Below are 20,682 nucleotides of genomic sequence, written 5' to 3'. Positions count from 1 at the left end.
CACCTCAGTGAGGTTTTCCACTAGTCTGACGGATGTCCTCTTTTAGATTAGACATTAACCTGAGGCCATATCTGCCCGCCCAGCTGGACAGAAGAGATATCGTGGCACTATTCAAATAAGAGCAAAACATTACCCTGGTGTCTTGGACAACAATCATTAAAACATAATTAATTAATTAATTAATTGTGAGCTGTTGATGTGAAGGTTTGGTGGAGTTAGGGGGTTACAGAGATAGGGCAGAGAAGGTGGGGAGAGTGGGTCTAGGTAGAGTCCTCTTTCAGAGGTTTGGTGCAATGGATGATATGCATAAGCAATTTTGTATATAATAATGTACACAACCTCCGACCAGCAGGTGGCAGTGTAAACCTACCACGTGACTCTGTGCCTCGGGGAGTTGGGAGTAAGTCGTGTTGGTGGATAGACATATCGTGCAGTAGCTCAAGAACAGTTAGTTAGCGTTAGTAGTTTGTAATATATTTATTACAGTTATCTTTACCTCGCATTTGTTTTATAATAAATTATTTTAACTAGTCAAGAACTAGATGTTCTTCTGTGTACCATTCACACTGGCCAGGACAGAAGAACATGACATGGTACCAGGTCTGAAGATCGACTAAGAACAAGAAGATTCTGAGAAGATCCGAACAATTTAAACTCCGAAGAAGAATAAGGTACAAATAAGAAAACACATTTTTTTCTACTAAAGTCGTAAGCTACGGGCAACTAATACTCAATGCGCTGTAAGAATTTGAAGACCAGGATGGAAGGTCTGAACGCACCTCAACAGCTTCAGGTCACCTGTAACATAGACACGAATTGGCGGGTGTTCAAGCAGCAGTTCAAATTCCATGGTGCAGCCCTTGGTCTGCAGGCACAGCCTGACGAGAGGCGTATCGCGTTGCTGCTCACTGTAGCAGGTCCCCAAGCGATTGAAATATTTAACACATCTGTCTTCAATAGCGAAGCGGATAACAAGAATTTCGACAAAGTTCTCAAGCAATTTGATCGGCATTGCTCGCCTAAAAAAAAATGGAACTTTCGAGCGCTACAGTGTCCAAAATTGCCCTTAGTGTTGGGTGGGGTTACTGGGTTATGGGAATCGGGTGGAGGTGTTGACCTTGGGTAGGGTGCTCTTTCCAAGAGCCGGTACAGTCTCGATGGGCTGAATGGCCTCCTTCTGCACTGTAAATTCTATGTACATATTTCTCATGCTCACCCAGAAAGCAGGCGATTCGTTTGATAGTTTTCTAACCCAGGCATTGGGTTATCATCCAATTTAACATCCATATGACTTAAAACACCTTTTACCAGAAGCACATCAGGTTAAAGTCACTACTGTTATCATTTTTAAATCACCAGGATCGATTTACAGTCTTTAGATTACAGAGAGAGACTCTAATAGACCTTCTGGCTGTGACTGCAGCTATCCAGCTCTGAAAATGAAACTAAAACACACCCTGCAGCAAGCAGTCTAAAATGAAAGTAAAAAGCTGACAGGCAGCCCAGCTCCACCCACTCTCTGACATCACTGCAGTAGTATACACCCATTTCTTAAAGGTACTCTCACTACAGATATTTACATACACGCCCATTTATAAACACCCATTTCTTAAAGGTACTCTCATATGACACCTCCCCCCAAGAAAAATAAATAAACCATCAACTTCAAGATGGTTTCATTTTTCACCTTTTCACTATCCTTTAACAAATACACTTTTTTGTTTCAAAAAACAACACACGCAAACAGGTATAATAATATAGTCCATTTTTTCCCCCGTTCTTCTTCCAACTGAAATCCTTCTCGATTGACAGTCTCTTTGAACAAGAAAGTCTCTGCACGATCCATCCATTTCTCTACTCCTCGGCATTTCTCTTTGAAGTCAGATACTTTAGTTCAAACTGATCACAGAGTCCCTTGTAATTCTCCAACACAGGAACATTGGTTATCACAGCTTTCAGGCAGTCAAATGCCTGGTGAAAGTCCGCTGTCCATTGAAATTTTCGACGTTTCTTCAGTGGAGCAATCACGCTACAAAACTATTGCACAAACATTCGCTCAAATCCACTCATGGCAAGAAATCACATTATTTCCCTTCGTCTTGAGGGTATCGGAAACTCCTCAATAACTGCTGGTTTCACATCCCTTGTGACCATTCGACCCTGTCCAATTGTAATGGCCAAGGAAAGTGACTTGGGCTTTTCCAAATTGACTTTTGGCTAGGTTTATCACCAGACCCGACTCCTGAAGTCGATCACATAACTCCATCAGATGTTTGAAATGTTCTGTCCATGTCTGGCTGAAAATTACCAGATCATCGATGTATACCGCACGATTGGGTAATCCTGAAACAACTTTGTTAGTTAACCGTTGAAATGTGGCTGGGGCGTTTTTCATGCCAAATTGCATAACTTTGAATTGGTATATACCACCTGGAGTCACAAAAGCTGAAATCTCCTTCGCCCTTTCGGATAAAGGTACCTGCCAGTAAACTTTAAGTAAATCCAGTTAGGAAATAAAAGCTGATTGTCCCACTTTCTCAATGCAATCCTCCAAGCGAGGGATAGGATAAGAGTCCATTCTTGTAACTGCATTAACCTTTCTATAGTCCACACACAACCGTTGTGTACCATCTGGTTTAGGTACCATCACTATGGGTGAGCTCCATTGGCTGAAACCCACTTCAATTATGCCATTTTTAAGCATACTCTCAATCTCTTTGCTAACCTGTGCCACTTTTAAAGAGTTAAGTCTGTATCGATGTTGTTTGATTGGAATAGCATTTCCCACATCTACATCATGTATAGCCATTTTAGTACTTCCCAATTTATCTCCACAAACTTGCCCATGTGCTATCAATAACTCTTTCAGGTCAGTTCGTTTTTCGTCTAGAAGGTAACTCAACAATTTATCCCAATTTTTAAGACCATCCTCGTTTTCCAATTTAATTTGAGGTATGTCAAATTCACAGTCATCTGGATTTGGTTCATCACTTTAAGTTAGAATCATTAAAACCTCCTCCTTTTTCTCTCCTTCCCTTTCAAAGTACCTTTTAAACATATTCACATGACACACTCGTTCCTTCTCTCTGGTGTTTTTACCACATAATTCACCTCACTTAATTTCCTTTCAATCTGATAAGGTCCACAAAACCTTGCTTTTAAAGGTTCACCTACCACTGGTAACAATATTAAAACTTTATCTCCACTGGCAAAACTACGAACTTTGGATTTCTTGTCCGCTACCTGTTTCATCACATTTTGTGCAACTTTTAAATGTTGTCTAGCCAATTCACCTGCTCTATTTAATCGTTCCCTAAAATTTGACACGTAATCCAATAGTGTAATTTCCGATTTCTCACTCACCAATTTTTCCTCAATCGATTTAAGTGGTCCTCTTACCTCATGATCAAAAATTAGTTCAAAAGGACTAAATTTGGTTGACTCATTAGGTGCACCCTTAATTGCATACAGTACGAATGGAATTCCTTTATCCCAATCCTCTGGATAATCTTGACAATAAGCCCTCAACATTGTCTTTAATGTCTGATGCCACCTTTCTAACGCTCCCTGTGATTCTGGATGGTACGCAGTTGATTTAAATTGTTTTATTCCTAAGCTATTCATAATTTATTTGAATAACCTTGAGGTAAAATTTGATCCTTGATCCGATTGTATTTCTGTGGGTAGTCCATATCTAGTAAAGAATTTAAGTAACTCCTCCACAATCTTTTTAGCTGTAATATTACGTACTGGAATGGCCTCTGGAAACCTAGTAGACACATCCATTATCATCAAAAGATATTGATTCTCACTTTTCGTTTTTGGAAGCGGTCCTACGCAATCAATTAGGACCCTTGTAAAAGGTTCCTCAAATGCTGGAATGGGTATTAAGGGCGCTGGTTTTATCACTGCTTGAGGTTTCCTTATCACTTGACATGTGTGACATGATTGACAAAATGTAACTACATCTTTATGTAGTCCAAGCCAATAAAAATATTTCTGAATTTTAGCTTGAGTTTTCCTTATTCTCAAATGACCTCCCACTGGTACCTCATGTTAACTTGCAACACCTCCTTTCTATACCCTACTGGCAATACTACTTCATGAACTTCTGCCCACTTTTCATCCGCCTGTATATGTAAAGGTCTCCATTTATTTTCTCATCAAGACATCACTTTTATGGTTATTACACTCTGGTATACACTCAGATTCCTCTTCAATATGCTTTCTGATACATCCATTTTATTTCTACGTTTTTCTGTTGTAACTCCGCCAATTTTCCTGAACTAAAAATATCCGCCTCATCCTCCACCTGTTCTTGTTCTTTTTCAACCATCTGATCAAAAATCGTTTCTGATAATTGCACTTCAACGTCATCTTCACTCTTTGATTTCTCCTCTTGTTTTAACCTGTGACTTTGTGACCTTGTTACTGCACAATCCAGAAACATCCCAGGATATTCGTCCTTCAACACTTCAGTTGTCTGATTTTCCACTGGCTTATCAACCACAGTAGGCATCACTCCCACTTGCGATCCAACTATATCATTACCCAAGATAAACTGTATTCCTGGACAAGATACTTTCTCTATTACTCCTACTACCACTTCACTACTCTTCACTGGACTTTCCAACCTTACCTTATATAATTGAACACTACTCCTCTCACCCTGAATTCCACATATTACCACCTTTTCTGGCAACATTCTTCCCAAACTACATAACTCCTCATCTCTTACCATTAAAGATTGACTAGCTCCCATATCTATTAAAATTGTGACTTCTTTACCTGCTCCTCCTGACACACATGAGTAAACTTTACCCACACAAGTAAATTCTTTAAAGAGATCTGGCACCTTCTTATCAATCACCTCCTGATCAGGCTGTACAATCTTTTACACTCGCTTCACTTGGGCTTTCCTTTACCACTTTAACAAACCCCACTGTCTTATCCTGTTTTACCACATCAGCCTTCCCAGTGCTTTTCTTCAACCACCAACACTATGACTTTACATGGCCTAGTTTATTACAGTGAAAACATTTGAAACTTTTCATTTCTTTTCCAATTCCTGGATTAAAAAAAAATCTGAGTACATTCTCCTTATTATCTCCCATCAGATCACCTTTACCGTTACCACTTGAGTATTTCTCATGTCCCCAGTTTCTATCCCTCACAGGCTGAAACTGATGTCGGAAAACAAGCATTGATTTATGAACTAATTCGTAATCATCTGCCATTTCTGCTGCGAACCTTGCAGTTTTAACCCTCTGCTCTTCCACATGAGTTCTCACTACATCAGGAATTGAATTTTTAAACTCCTCCAAAAGTATAATTTCTCTGAGAGCTTCATAGGTTTGGTCTATTTTCAAAGCCCTTATCCACCTATCAAAATTACTCTGTTTGAGGCTTTCAAACTCCATGTATGTTTGACCAAATTCTTTCCTTAAATTTCTAAACCTTTGTCTGGAGGCTTCAGGCACTAGTTCATATGCACCTAAGGTGGATTTTTTCATCTCCTCATACGTCTCAGATACCTCCTCCGGTAGTGATGCAAACACTTCACTAGCCCGACCTATCACCTTTGTTTGAATCAGCAATACCCACATGTCCTGTGGCCATTTCATTTGTTTAGCCACCTTCTCAAATGAAATGAAAAGGGATTCTACCTCCTTCTCATCAAACCTTGGCAATGCTTGCACATATTTAAATACATTCCCACCAAGCCTTCGACAATGATGCTCTTTCTCACTATCCTCATCACTATCATCAAACTGTACATTTCCCTTTACGTCTGCCAATTTTAACTGACTGTCATGTTTCATGGCCATTTTCTGAAGTTCAAACTCTCTCTCTTTATCTTTTTCCCTGATCTGTATCTCCCTTTCTCTTTCTTTTTGTTCTGTTCAGGCTATTCTTTCTTTTCTTCTTTCTTCTCTCTATTTCTTTTTCCTCTCTATCTCTTTCGTATTCAAGCTGCTTTAATTCTTTCTCATGTTTCATTTGTTTAAGTTGTAACTGAATTTTTGCCATTTCCAATAAGTCAAACTGTATCTCAGGCAACTTTACATGCTTAGCCACCACCATAATTACCTTATCCTTTTGCAATTTGTCAGGTAATGTTAACTGCAATGTTTTTGCCAAATCTAACAGTCTGTGTTTAGCCTCTGTCCGTAAGGTAGTGCGTGTGACCGTCTCCACCCCCAAAAACTTCAGAGCCTCTGAAAGAGCCATTGTCTACAACACACTTCCTACTTAAACTAGTATACCACACCTGAAAAGCACCCACAATATGTTCACCCCTCACTGTCTTTAAGTTCACTAAGCCAATCCAATAGATAGACTTTTATCCCGGACGAGCCCCCAATTTGTTATGGCCAGGGTTTAGAGAACCCCAAAGTGTATCATGGAGTTCACCTGACCCACAACTTTTAATAGATTGTGGTATGGGGAGCACACGGCCCACTCTACAGGTGTGGTACAGCAGAAATGGAAAAGTATTTTTTAAAGCTAAGCTTTCCTTTTAACATCCATATGCCTTAAAACACCTTTTACCAGAAGCACATCAGGTTAAAGTCACTGCTGTTATTAGTTTTAAATCACCAGAATCGATTTACAGTCTTTAGATTACAGAGAGAGACTCTAATAGACCTTCTGGCTGTGACTGCAGCTATCCAGCTCTGAAAATGAAACTAAAACACACCCTGCAGCAAACAGCCTAAAACAAAAGTAAAAAGCTGACAGACTCCCCCCCCCCCAGCTCCACCCACTCTCTGACATCACTGCAGTAGTAAACACCCATTTCTTAAGGATGCTCTCACTACACATATTTACATATAGACACCCATTTATAAGCACCCATTTCTTAAAGGTACTCTCACATGACAATAGTCTTAAGAAGAAACAGAAGAACTCTGCTGAAACTTCAGCAACCTTTTGTAACACAACCGCAAGAGGAAATGGTGAATAATCCTGAGCAACCTGAGGAAGATATAGTCCAGCATACAGAGCCACAACAACAAGATAAAGACACAACGATACAAGAACAAAAAGCAGAATCCACAACTACAAAGGAAGATGAAGTAACTTCACAAATTTAACCGCCACTCAGAAGATCAACAAAACTAAGGCATAAACCTGAGAAACTGAATTTGTGATGGACTGTAATTTGTTACATATTCTAAAGATTCATGCATATCATACTGTATTGTAACAAATTGAGTTATGAATGCAAATAACTACATTTCCAAAGGAAAGGGGATGTGATGATATGCATAAGCAATCTTGAATATAATAATGTACACAACCTCTGGCCAGCAGGTGGCAGTGTAAACCTACCATGTGACTCTGTGCCTCAGGGAGTTGGAAGCAAGTCGTGTTGGTGATTAGATATATTTTACAGTAGCTCAAGAATAATTAGTTTGTAATATTAGTTAGTAGTTTGTAATATATTTATTCCAGTGATCTTTTTTGTTAAATATTTTATCAAGGTATTTGACATTTTTTATAGTAATAACAATAACAATGACATAAACATGGTCTAATAAATATTTCCACATCCATCACAATCTTCACACACCCCAACCATAAAACAACAACCCCCCCCCCCCCCCCGACATTTGAGTTTTCCCCGAGAAAGTCGATGAACTGCTGTCACCTCCGGCTGAACCCGACCATTGACCCTCTTAAGGTGAACTTTATCTTCTCGAGACTGAGATACCCAGCCATGTCACTAACCCAGGTCTCTACACTCGGGGGCTTCGAGTCCCTCCACATTAACAAGATCCGTCTCCGGGCTACTGTGGAAAGACGTGAGCCTCTTTCGCCCCCTGAACTCCCAGCACTTCCAACACTCCAAAGATCGCTACCTCCGGATTTGGCACCACCTGTGTTTTTAGTGCTGTGGACATTGCTTAGCAAAACCCTGCTAAAACCCTCCGAGCTTCGGGCATGCCCAAAACATGTGGACATGATTTGCTGGGCTTCCCGCGCACCTCGCACAGCTATCCTCTACCCCGAAATACTTGCTCATCCTAGCCACTGTCATGTGTGCCCGGTGGACTACCTTGAACTGTATCAGGCTAAGCCTGGCACATGATGAGGATGTGTTAACCCTGCTTCGGGCATCCGCCCACAGACCCGCCTCTATCTCTTCTCCTAGCTCGGCCTCTCACTTCCCCTTAAACTCCTCCACCGGAGTTTCCTCCGCCTCCAAAAGCTCCTGGTAAATATCAGATACCTTCCCCTCTCCCACCCAGGTACTGGAGACTACTCTGTCCTGTATTCCCCGTGGCGACAGCAGCGGGAAGACCGGCACCTGCTTTCTCAGGAAGTCTCGCACCTGCAAATACCTAAACCCTGCTGGCAATTCAAATCTATCCTCCAAAGCTTTCAAGCTGGGAAAGCTCCCATCTATAAATAGATCCCCCATCCTTCTAATTCCTGCCTTTTGCCACCTCCGGAACCCACCATCCAGCCTACCCGGTACAAACCGATGATTATTATAAATCGGGGTCCAAACCGATGCTCCCTTCACTCTCTTATATCTCCTCCATTGCCCCCAGATTCTCAGAGCCGCCACCACCACCGGACCTGTGGAGTATCGGGCCGGCGAGAACGGCAGAGGTGCCATTGTCAGTGCTCCCAAACTTGTGTCTTTGCATGACGCCGCCTCCATCCGCTCCCACACCCACCACTCCCCCACTACCCACTACCTAATCATGGCTATATTAGCCGCCCAGTAGTAATTGCAGAAGTTCGGCAGCGGCAACCCACCCTCCCCCCGACTACGCTCCAGCAACACTTTCTTCACCCGCGGGGTTTTACCCACCCACTCAAAGCCCAAAATAACCTTATTCACCCGCTTGAAAAAGGCCCTCGGGATGAAGATGGGGAGGCACTGAAATCTGGGGAGGACCGTCATTTTCACGGTCTGTACGCTTCCCGCCAGTGATAGCGGGAGCATGTCCCATCTCTTAAAGTCCCCTTCCATTTGTTATACCAGCCGGGATAGGTTTAACTTGTGTAGTACCTCCCATTTCCGGGCCACCTGGATTCCCAGATATCGAAAGCTCTTCCCTACCATTCTAAGCGGCAGCTCTCCCAGTCTCTTCTCCTGTCCTCTTGCCTGAATCACAAACAACTCGCTTTTCCCCATGTTCAATTTATACCCAGAAAAATTGCCAAATTCCCCCAGGATAGTCTCTTAACGCCATGGCCAATGGCTCTATGGCCAGAGAAAACAGTAACGGGGAGAGGGGCACCCTTGCCTCGTCCCTCCGTGTAGTTCAAAATACCCCGACCCCAGCCGGTTCGTACGCACTCGCTACTGGTGCCTGATAGAGCAACCGCAACCAGTCAATAAATCCCTCATCAAACCCAAACCTTCCCAGCGCCTCCTACAGGTAATTCCACTCCACCTGATCAAAAGCCTTTTCCGCATCCATGGCTACCACCACCTCCTCTCCTTCTGAGGGCATCACAATAACATTTAGAAACCTTCGAACATTGGCCTTGAGTTGCCTGCCCTTAACAAATCCCGTCTGATCTTCCCCTATCACCCCCAGATCCTCTATCCTTGTTGTCAGTATCTTAGCCAGCGGTTTGGCAGCCTGATTCAGTAGAGAAAGCGGCCTGTATGACCCGCATTGCTCTGGATCCTTCTCCCGTTTCAGGATCAATGAAATCGAGGCCTGCGACATTGTTGGGGGGAGGACTCCTTTCTCTCTTGCTTCATTAAGTGTCCTCACCAGCAGTGGGCTCAATATCTCTGAAAACTACTAATAGGATTCCACCGGATAGCCATGGGTCGACTCCCCCCATCTGTTCCATCAACCCCTTCAATTCCTTTACTGCGGCCGGCCTCCTCCCTGTCCTGGATTTTGACCGGTCCACTTCCAGATCAATGACTATGTTAAAATCTCCTCCCATAATCAGGTTATGTGACTCTAAGTCTGGGATCTTACCTAACACCCGCCTCATAAATTCCACATCGTCCCAATTGGGAACATATATGTTCACGAGTACCACCTGCACCCCTCCAGCTTCCCACTCACCATTATGTACCTACCCCCATGTCTGACACGATTCCCCCTGCCTCGAATGCCACTCGTTTGTTGATCAAGATCGCCTGCTCCCTGGTCTTTGAGTCCAGCCCTGAGCAGAATACTTGGCCAACCCACCCCTTCCTCAATCTCGTCTGGTCTGTAACCTTTAGGTGTGTCTCTTGTAGCATTGCCACGTCCACCTTTAATCCCTTCAAATGCGCGAACACGCGAGCCCTCTCGACTGGCCCATTCAACCCTCTGACGTTCTATGTAATCAGCCTGGTCAGGGGCTTACCGCCCCCCCCCTGCCGACTAGCCATCACCCTTTTTAGGCCAGCCTCCAGCTCGCGCCCTCTGCCTCCTCGAGCCCCCCCCCCTCGGGCATTTGCCATTCCCGACCTCCCATTTGTCCCCTTGTAACAGTTCCTCCCCTGTCAGCAAAGCAGCTCCCCCTCCGCCTCTCCCTCCCCCCTCCCCCCCAGCAACAACACTAGAAACCCAACCCCCCAAGTCAAGCTCCAGCTTAACACCTGCTCACCCCCCACTGTGCTTCCGTGAGTCAGCTGACCCATGCTGACTTGATAGTGCCCACCCCTGGCACCAAGCAGTCTGTCTCCCCATTGTTCTCTCCCTCTCTCCCCACTTGAACAAACATATTAAAAGCATCACATTCCCCAGTAAACAAACATTAGAAAAAACAGTGAAGAACCAGCCACTTTAGAAAAAAAACCCACCAAAAATAGCACCAGCCCCAAAGACCACCCCCCTCTAACCAGCTCCCTGTAGGACAAAGTTACCATTAGCCATCCAAACAGCCCCTTATTACACATAACACTACTTATACTTATACAGCCCAGCACAACAAATCACCACCACTGTACTCTCCAAGGCTTCAGAGTCTTTTAGTTCGCCTCCAGCCTCTTTTCTTTAATAAAAGTCCATACTTCGTCTGGTGTTTCGAAGTAGAAGTCCCATTCCTCATGTGTGACCCACAGACGGGCTGGGTACAACATCCCGAACTTCACCCCCTTCTTAAAGAGGGCTATTTTTGCCCAATTAAACCCAGCTCGCCTCTTGGCCAAATCCGTGCCTAGTTCTTGATAAATGCGCAGCTCACAATTCTCCCACTTACTGCTCTGTTCCTTCTTGGCCCACGGCAGAACGTGTTCCTTGTCCAGGAATCGGTGAAAGCGTACCACCATCGCCCTCGGCGGCTCGTTCGCTTGGGGCTTCTTCGCGAGGGCTCTGTGCGCTCTATCCACTTCCAGGGGCCGAGGGAACGCCTCAGCCCCCATCAACTTCTCCAACATGTCCGTCACATAAGCCCTCGCATCCGATCCCTCATTGCCTTCAGGGAGGCCAACAATTCTAAGATTCTGCCTCCTGGACCTGTTCTCCAGGTCCTCCAGCTTCTCCTGCATTCTTCTCTGGCAGTCGTTCATCATCTCCACCTTGGTCTCCAGCACGGTTATGTATTCCTCGTGCTCGGACACCTTTTTCTGCACCTCCTGGATCGCTCTCCTGTGGGTCTCTTGATTCTGCATAACTTGATCAATCGAAGCTTTATGTGTCCTTCTTCAGCTTGGCGAAGCAAACTTCGAAAAACTTCACCAGATGCTCCGTCGACCACTGCGCCGTCTCCCCGCGGCCCTTGCTCTCCGCCATGCTTTCCCGCATTACCGGCTCTGCTCACGTCTTACTGATAGGACTTTGTCTTCTCACAAGGCCACTTCTGGTCCAATTCTCCATTTCTCCTCACTGTCTCACTATTCACCGATTTATCCCATAAAATCCGGAAAATAACGGGGGAAAAAGGTTCAAAAGTCCGTCAAAGGCGGGGGCTATCAAATGTGCGACCTACTCCTCCCTGGCTGCCACCGGAAGTCTCTTATTCCAGTTATCTTTACCACACATTTGTTTTATAATAAATTATTTTAACTAGTCAAGAACTAGATGTTCTTTTGCGCATCATTCACAACGGCTTGGACAGAAGAACGTGACAGTGCAGACTTGATGGGCTGAATGGCCTATTTCTGCTTTGTAGGGATTTTATGGTGCTATGGGGGGAATGGCTGCCACAAACTCATCTTTACTCCAGGCAAACTCCATTAATTGTCTTTGACAAAGGGTCACCTGGACTCGAAAGGTTAGCTCTTTTCTCTTCCTACAGATGCTGCCAGACCTGCTGAGATTTTACAGCATTTTCTCGTTGGTACCATTAATTGTAAAGCGTTTTGAGAATTCCCAAGGAAGTGGAAGGTGTTGTGTATGTGAACGTTTGCTTTCCTTGGCTGAGAGGGGCCGTATTTGCTTGCCTAGGTGAAGGAGGAAGATGGTGAGATACCCTCCGGGAAGAGAAATGGAATGATTACCTTATTTAACTCTTCGCTGATCTGGTTTGCTTCCGCCACCAATGGCTTCACCCTGATGTAATCAAGGAACACAGCGAGCACACTCGGGTCCACTTTCCGGTTTTTACCTGAAGGAGCTGGTCAGGGGATGGTCAGAAAGTTATTCGAGCCACAAGGAGCAAGCAGTGGTCATGCATCGCTTAACCCAACCCCAAATACTAAATTATAATAATAATTATTGTTATTATAATAATCTTTATTGTCACAAGTAGGCTTACATTAATGAAGTTACTGTGAAAAGCCCCTAGTCGCTACATCCCGGCGCCTGTTCGGGTACACGGAGGGAGAATTCAGAACATCCAAATTACCTAACAGCACGTTTTTCGTGACTTGTGGGAGGAAACTGGAGCACCCGGAGGAAACCCACAGGGAGAACGTGCAGACTCCACACAGACATTAACCCAAGCCAGGAATCGAACCTGGGACCCTGGAGCTGTGAAACAACAGTGCTACCCATTGTGCTAAATTGCTGTGCAGTTGAGCGACAGTATTAGAAGAAGGAAAAGTAGATATATGATTGAAAGTTATCCATGGCATTTCTCAAGGGCTATAATTCATTGTTTTTATTTAGATTAGAAAAATGATCAGGAATCATCAAAGAGTTACTGATGTTTCCAGAAGCTGTGGACAGCCACCAACACCAAAACCTCACGTTATTTTCAACCAAAAAGTTAACCACATTACACAATGTACCTTTAACACTTGACTTGTATAAATATTTGCCCCTGAGATCTGGGTAACTCTGACCAGGTTGTATTCATCAAGCATCTTTTTAAAAAATATATATATTTTATTCAAGTTTTTTTGGCCAAACATAACAATACGTAGTGTCTCTTTTACACAACAATAAAGCAATATAAATAACCGTGGCCAGTTTTAAACAAATAAATAAGTAATATATAAACAAAAGCAAAAAACAACAAAACTAAATGGCAACTGCCTTGTCCAAAATAAATACTCTCCAAAAATACAATCCAACTATCCAATATACAATTACAGATACCAAATACCTATACATATACAATAACATCCCTGAGAGTCTGTCCGATTCCTCCACCCCCCCCCCCCCCTTCCGCCGCCCCCCCTTCCCCCCTGGGTTGCTGCTGTTGTCTACTTCTTTTCCATTCCCTCTATCTTTATGTGAGGTAGTCGACGAACTGTTGCCACCGCCTGGTGAACCCCTGAGCCGAACCCCTTAACACGAACTTAATCCGTTCTAACTTTATAAACCCTGCCATATCGTTTATCCAGGTCTCCACACCCGGGGGTTTGGCTTCCTTCCACATTAACAATATCCTGCGCCGGGCTACAAGGGACGCAAAGGCCAACACGTCAGCCTCTCTCGCCTCCTGCACTCCCGGCTCTTCTGCTACCCCAAATATAGCCAACCCCCAGCTTGGTTCGACCCGGACCCCCACCACCTTCAAAAGCACCTTTGCCACCCCCACCCAGAACCCCTGTAGTGCCGGGCATGACCAGAACATGTGGGTGTGATTTGCTGGGCCTCTCGAGCATCTCGCACACCTATCCCCTACCCCAAAAAATTTACTAAGCCGTGCTCCAGTCATATGCGCCCTGTGTAGCACCTTAAATTGTATCAGGCTTAGCCTGGCACACGAGGACGATGAGTTTACCCTACGTAGGGCATCAGCCCACAGCCCCTCCTCAATCTCCTCCCCCAGTTCTTCTTCCTATTTCCCTTTCAGCTCATCCACCATGATCTCCCCCTCGTCCCTCATCTCCCTGTATATGTCCGCCACCTTACCGTCCCCCACCCATGTCTCTGAGATCACTCTATCCTGCACTTCCTGCGTCGGGAGCAGCGGGAATTCCCTCACCTGTTGCCTCGCAAAAGCCCTCAATTGCATATACCAAAATGCATTCCCTTGGGGCAACCCATATTTCTCCGTCAGCGCAAACGTCCCATCTACAAACAGATCTCTCAGTTGTACTACCCCAGCTCTTTGCCATGCTCCAAATCCCCCATCCATTCTCCCCGGAATGAACCTATGATTGTTTCTTATCGGGGACCGCACCAAAGCTCCCGTCCCTCCCCTATGACGTCTCCACTGCCCCAAAATTTTCAATGTAGCCACCACCACCGGGCTTGTGGTGTATTTCTACGGTGAGAACGGCAACAGCGCTATCACCATTGCTTGCAGGCTAGTCCCCCTGCAGGACGCCCTCTCCAATCTCTTCCACGCCGCTCCCTCCCCTTCTCCCATCCACTTACACACCATTGAAACATTGGTGGCCCAGTAGTACTCACTTAGACTCGGTAGTGCCAGCCACCCCCTGTCCCTACTACGCTGCAAGAATCCCCGCCTCACTCTCGGGGTCTTCCCAGCCTACACAAAACTCATAATGCTCTTCTCAATTCTTTTGAAAAAAGCCTTCGTGATCACCACCGGGAGGCACTGGAACACAAAAAGGAATCTCGGGAGGACCACCATTTTAACCGCCTGCACCCTACCTGCCAATGACAGGGACACCATGTCCCATCTCTTGAAATCCTCCTCCATCTGTTCCACCAACCGTGTTAAATTGAGCCTATGTAATGTACCCCAATCTGGATCCCCAGGTACCGGAAGTCCCTTGTTACCTTCCTCAACGGTAAATCCTCTATCTCTCTGCTCTGCTCCCCCGGATGCACCACAAATAACTCACTTTTCCCCATGTTCAGTTTATACCCTGAAAAATCCCCAAACTCCCCAAGTATCCGCATTATCACTGGCATCCCCTCCGCCGGGTCCGCCACATATAGCAACAAATCATCCGCATACAGAGATACCCGGTGTTCTTCTCCCCCCCTAAGTACTCCCCTCCACTTCCTGGAACCCCTCAGTGCTATGGTCAGGGGTTCAATCGCCAATGCAAACAATAACGGGGACAGAGGACATCCCTGCCTCGTCCCTCTATGGAGCCGAAAACAGTTAGACCCCCGTCCATTCGTGACCACGCTCGCCATCGGGGCCCTATACAGCAACTGTACCCACCTGATATACCCGCCCCCAAAGCCAAATCTCCTCAACACCTCCCACAAATAATCCCACTCCACTCTATCAAATGCTTTCTCGGCATCCATCGCCACCACTATCTCCGCTTCCCCCTCTGGTGGGGGCATCATCATTACCCCTAGCAGCCTCCGTATATTTGTATTTAGCTGTCTCCCCTTCTCAAACCCAGTTTGGTCCTCATACGCCTCATAAAATTGGCATCATCCCAGTTCGGGGCATACACGTTCACTAATACCACCGCCTCCCCTTGCAGTTTGCCACTCACCATCACGTATCTGCCCCCACTATCCGCCACTATAGTCTTTGCCTCAAACATTACCCGCTTCCCCACTAGTATGGCCACCCCCCTGTTTTTTGCATCTAGCCCCGATTGAAACACCTGCCCCACCCATCCTTTGCGAAGTCTAACCTGGTCTATCAGCTTCAGATGCGTCTCCTGAAGCATAACCACATCTGCCTTAAGTTTCTTTAGGTGTGTGAGTACCCGTGCCCTCTTAATCGGCCCGTTCAGCCCTCTCACATTCCACGTGATCAACCGGGTTGGGGGGCTCTTTACCCCCCCCCCCCCCTTGACGACTAGCCATTTCCTTTTTCAATCCAGCTCCTCACCCGGTTCCCACGTAGCTGTATCCCCCCCAGGCGGCGCCCCCCCGCCCCGACCCCCCCCCTCCCATACCAGCTCCCCCTTCTCCCCAGCAGCAGCAACCCAGTTAACCCCCCCCCCCGCTTGATCCCAAGCTAGCGTAATTGCACCCCCATGTTGCTCCCAGAAGTCAGCAAACTCTGGCCGACCTCGGCTTCCCCCCGTGACATCGGCTCGCACCGTGCGACGCCCCCTCCTTCCTGCTTCCCTGTTCCCGCCATGATTACCATAGCGCGGGAACAAAGCCCGCGCTTCCCTTTTGGCCCCGCCCCCAATCCGGCACCCTCAGCTCCTCATCCTCCCTCACCCCCTCCCCCACGACATGGGGAAGAGAGAGAAGTTACAGGGTCGCAGGTTTAACAACTTGGGAAGTCCTCTCTTCCCCCTTTTCCCCCCTTCATCCCACAAATTCACCCCCCCACTTTTGTCCCAAACGTTCTTTTTCTGGCCTGCTCACTCCAGCTCCTCCTCGACAATAAATGTCCACGCCTCATCTGCCGTTTCGAAGTAGTGGTGTTTCCCTAGATGTGTGACCCACAGTCTTGCCGGTTGCAGCATTCCGAATTTGACCTTCCTTTTGTGCAGCACCGCCTTGGCCCGATTAAAGCTCGCCCTCCTTCTCGCCACCTCCGCACTCCAATCTTGATATACGCGGATCACCGCATTCTCCCACCTACTGCTCCGAGTTTTCTTTGCCCATCTGAGGACCATCTCTCTGTCCTTATATCGGAGAAATCTCATCACTATTGCTCGAGGAATTTCTCCAGCCCTCGGTCTTCGCGCCATAACCCGATAGGCTCCCTCCACCTCCAGCGGACCCGTCGGGGCCTCCGATCCCATTAATGAGTGAAGCATCGTGCTCACATATGCCCCGACGTCCGCCCCTTCTGCACCTTCGGGAAGACCAAGAATCCTTAGGTTCTTCCTCCTCGCATTATTCTCCAGCACCTCCAGCCTTTCCACACATCTTTTGTGTTGTGCCTCGTGGATCTCCGTTTTCATCACCAGGCCCTGTATGTCGTCCTCATTCTCAGCAGCCTTTGCCTTCACGACCCGAAGCTCCTGTTCCTGGGTCTTTTGCTCCTCCTTTAGCCCTTCAATCGCCTGTAATATCGGGGCCAACAGCTCCTTCTTCATCTCCTTTTTGAGTTCATCTACGCAATGCCGCAGGAACTCTTGTTGGTCAGGGCCCCATATTAAACTGCCTCCTTCCGACGCCATCTTGCTTTGTGCCTGCCTTCCTGGCCGCTGCTCTAGAGGATCCACCACAATCCGGCTACTTTCCTCTCTTTTTTCCATCCGTGTCCAGGGGGGATTCCCTTCTGGATTACCGCACAGTGTTATTTGCCGTTAAAATTGCCGATGGGGCTCCTATCAAGAGCCCAAAAGTCCGTTCCACCGGGAGCTGCCGAAACGTGCTCAGCTGGTCGTCGCCGCACCCGGAAGTCTTCATCAAGCATCTTAATTATCTGAGCTGATATCAATGGCCATTGCAACCGAGGGGCCTATTTCAGACGATATTAGGAGTCAACCATATTCTGCAGGGCTGGAATCATGGGTGGGATTCTCCGCAATCGGCATGATGTCCGCCGACCGGCGCTAAAAACGGCGTGAATCAGTCTGGCATCGTGCCGCCCCAAAGGTGCGGAATTCTCCGCATCTTGAGCGGCCGAGCCTTCACCTTGAGGGGCTAGGCCCGCGCCGGACTGATTTCCGCCCTGCCAGCTGGCGGGAAAGGCCTTTGGTGCCCCGCCAGCTGGCGCGGAAATGACTTTGCCGGGCGGCGCATGCGCGGGAGCGTCAGCGGCAGTGGAGGGGGTCTCTTCCGCCTCTGCCATGGTGGAAACCTTGGCAAAGGCGGAAGGAAAAGAGTGCCCCCATGGCACAGGCCCGCCCACGGATCGGTGGGCCCCGATCGCGGGCCAGGCCACCGTGGGGGCACCCCCCCGGGGCCAGATTGCCCCGCGCACCCCCCCCAGGACCCCGGAGCCTGCCCGTGCCGCCTTGCCCCGCCGGTAAGAGAGGTGGTTTGATTCTCGCTGGCGGGACAGGCATTCCAGCAGCGGGACCTCGGCCCATCCGGGCCGGAGAATCGCCGGGGGGGGGGGCACCAACCGGCGCGGCGCGATTCCCACCCCCGCCGAATTTCCGGTGCCGGAGAATTCGGCAACCGGCGGGGGCGGGATTCACGCCAACCCCCGGCGATTCTCCGACCCGGCGGGGGGTCGGAGAATCCCGCCCCATGTGTCGGCCTTAACAGATGGAACAGATTCCCTGATGGATGTTTGTTGGGGTCTATAATGACAATCTGACAGTCAATTTTCTCTAGTGCCAACTCACGCACTCCCACATTTATTGCAGTTGGCTTTACAACTTGGTGGGTATTGAGTTCACGACCTCTGGATTACTTGTCCAATAAGATAACCATGACACTACCATCCATATCCCTAGCACCGCCGTCCCCGTCTCTCCCCTCCCCACCACACCCCACCCACTCCTCTACTGCTTACCAAGAGCATCTCTGTCAAAACCTTCTACTGCTGCCAGCTCTGATTGGAAAAAATCGTAGTCATATTTGCTCAAGTCCTCAGCATTCCACTCACATGGAAGTCCCACATAAAGGTATGTGCTGTTGGCTCCTAGAATAACTCGGTCCTGAGATACATAAACACAAATGTTATAAAAAAGGCCCATTCATTAATGGCCCAGGTTTGCTGAAAACATAAAAATATCTTGTGAAAACCTAACAATTCACTCCCACCTGTTAGGAACCTGACAGACTCAATGGGTGGCATTTTGCAGTCCTTCCTGAAGTCGACCTGCGTCGCGGGTTCCCTAGCGGCAGAGCGGGCGAGCTATGCAAAACACCATAGACTTCGACGTGACCAGAAGATCCCGACGGGTGCTGATGGTGAGCTGCGTCCGCCATGGGAAAACCCATTGTGGGAGGGCTGGAAATTTTCAGGAAATGCCTGCATTCGGATTGCAAAACTAAGGATGGATTTCCCCAGTGGGTTCAATGGCGGGAGGGGCAGATAATTTGTCTTAGTCCCCAAATGGGAGAATTCCACCCCAGGTATCGGAATGAAAGGAGGCCCGAAATAATGAAGGCCCAAAATGGTGCATCATTCTGGGCAAAGAACATCCTTTTGTTTTATTCCTTTTCGGAAATTGTTGACTTTGTTTAAAAGAAGGTAAAAAATGATTTTACAATACATTTCAGCATAAACAGCTTTTAAGTGAAAACAGTCCCCATAGACTCAGAATAAAATACAACTTGTATCTATGTAGAACTTTTCATGACCACCAGACATCCCAAAGCACTTCTTTAGATATTCATTCATGAGATGTAGGTGTCGCTGGCTAGGCCAGCATTTATTGCTTATCCATAATCTCTCCTTGAGGGTATTTAAGAGCCACATTGCTGTGGATCTGGTCACATGGAGGCCAGGCCAGATAAGGATGGCAGATTTCCTTCCCCTAAAGGGCATTAGTTAACCAAATGCGTTTCACAACAATCGGCAATGGTTTTATCATTAGGCTTTTAATTCCAGTTTTTTTTTACTGTATTCAAATTTACCATCTGCTGCGGTAGGATTCGAAGCCAGGTCCCCAGAGCAATATGACTTACTGGTGGCATCAGCACCAGGTCACTGTCTCCTCTTCACAGCAAATAAAATAATTTTGGAAAGTAGACACTGTTGTAATGTGGGAAACGCAGCAGCTAATTTATGCACAGCAAACCCCCACAAACAGCAATGTAACATTGAGCTGATCTATTTTTCGTGATGTTCATTGAGGGACGAATATTGCCCACAAGGAACCATGAATAATTGGCTTGCTCTTCTTCAACGGTTTCATGGAATTTTAAAAACAATTCATTTATGGGATGTAGGTGTTGCTCACTCAGCCAACATTTATTGCCCATTCCTAGTTGCCCTTCAGAAGGGGGTAGTGAGCTGCCTTCTTGAACCCACTGCAATCCAGTGCTGTAGGTACACACACTGTGCTGTTAGGGAAGGAGTTTCAGGATTTTGACCCAGCGACAGTGAAGGAACGGCGATATATCTCCAAGTCAGAGTGGTGAGTGACTTGGAGGGGAACCTCCAGGTGGTGGGGTTCCCAGATATCTGCTGCTCTTGTCCTTCTAGATGACAGAGTTTGTGGGTTTGGATGGTGCTGCCGAAGGAGCCTTGATGAGTACCTGCTGTGCATCTTGTAGATGGTACACACGGCTGCCACTGTGCATCGGTGGTGGAGGGCGTGAATGCTTATGGAAGGGGGGCCAATCAAGCGGGCTGCTTTGTCCTGGGTGGTGATGGGCTTCTTGAGTGTTGTTGGAGCTTCAATCATCGAGGCAAGTGGGGAATATTCCATCACATTCCTGACCTTTATATCCACCCAAGCAGGAAGATGTGGCCTCAGTTCAACATCTCATTCAAAACACAGCACTTTCAACAGTGCTGCACTCCCACATGGATCCATATTTTTGTGCTCAATGTCTGGAGTGAGTATTGAACCCAAAGCCTTGTGATGTATAGATGAGAAGGCTACCAACAGTGCCACGA

General features: G+C 47.0%; 1 protein-coding gene across 1 annotated transcript in view; it reads right to left on the bottom strand.

Annotated features, from left to right (window-relative positions):
• The window catches only part of kif28 (kinesin family member 28), a 114,445-nt gene that overhangs the window by 32,112 nt on the left and 61,651 nt on the right, over positions 1 to 20,682 (bottom strand). The window contains exons 14-15 of the mRNA XM_072507160.1: positions 18,625 to 18,769; positions 12,416 to 12,531 (exon numbers count right to left, since the gene is read on the bottom strand). Of these exons, the coding sequence (XP_072363261.1) occupies positions 12,416 to 12,531; positions 18,625 to 18,769 (261 nt within the window). The remainder of the gene's footprint in view (positions 1 to 12,415; positions 12,532 to 18,624; positions 18,770 to 20,682) is intronic.

Source organism: Scyliorhinus torazame, chromosome 1 (genome assembly GCF_047496885.1).
Source record: "Scyliorhinus torazame isolate Kashiwa2021f chromosome 1, sScyTor2.1, whole genome shotgun sequence".
Classification (NCBI taxonomy): Eukaryota; Metazoa; Chordata; class Chondrichthyes; order Carcharhiniformes; family Scyliorhinidae; genus Scyliorhinus; species Scyliorhinus torazame.
This window is presented reverse-complemented; position numbering and strand designations above follow the sequence as displayed.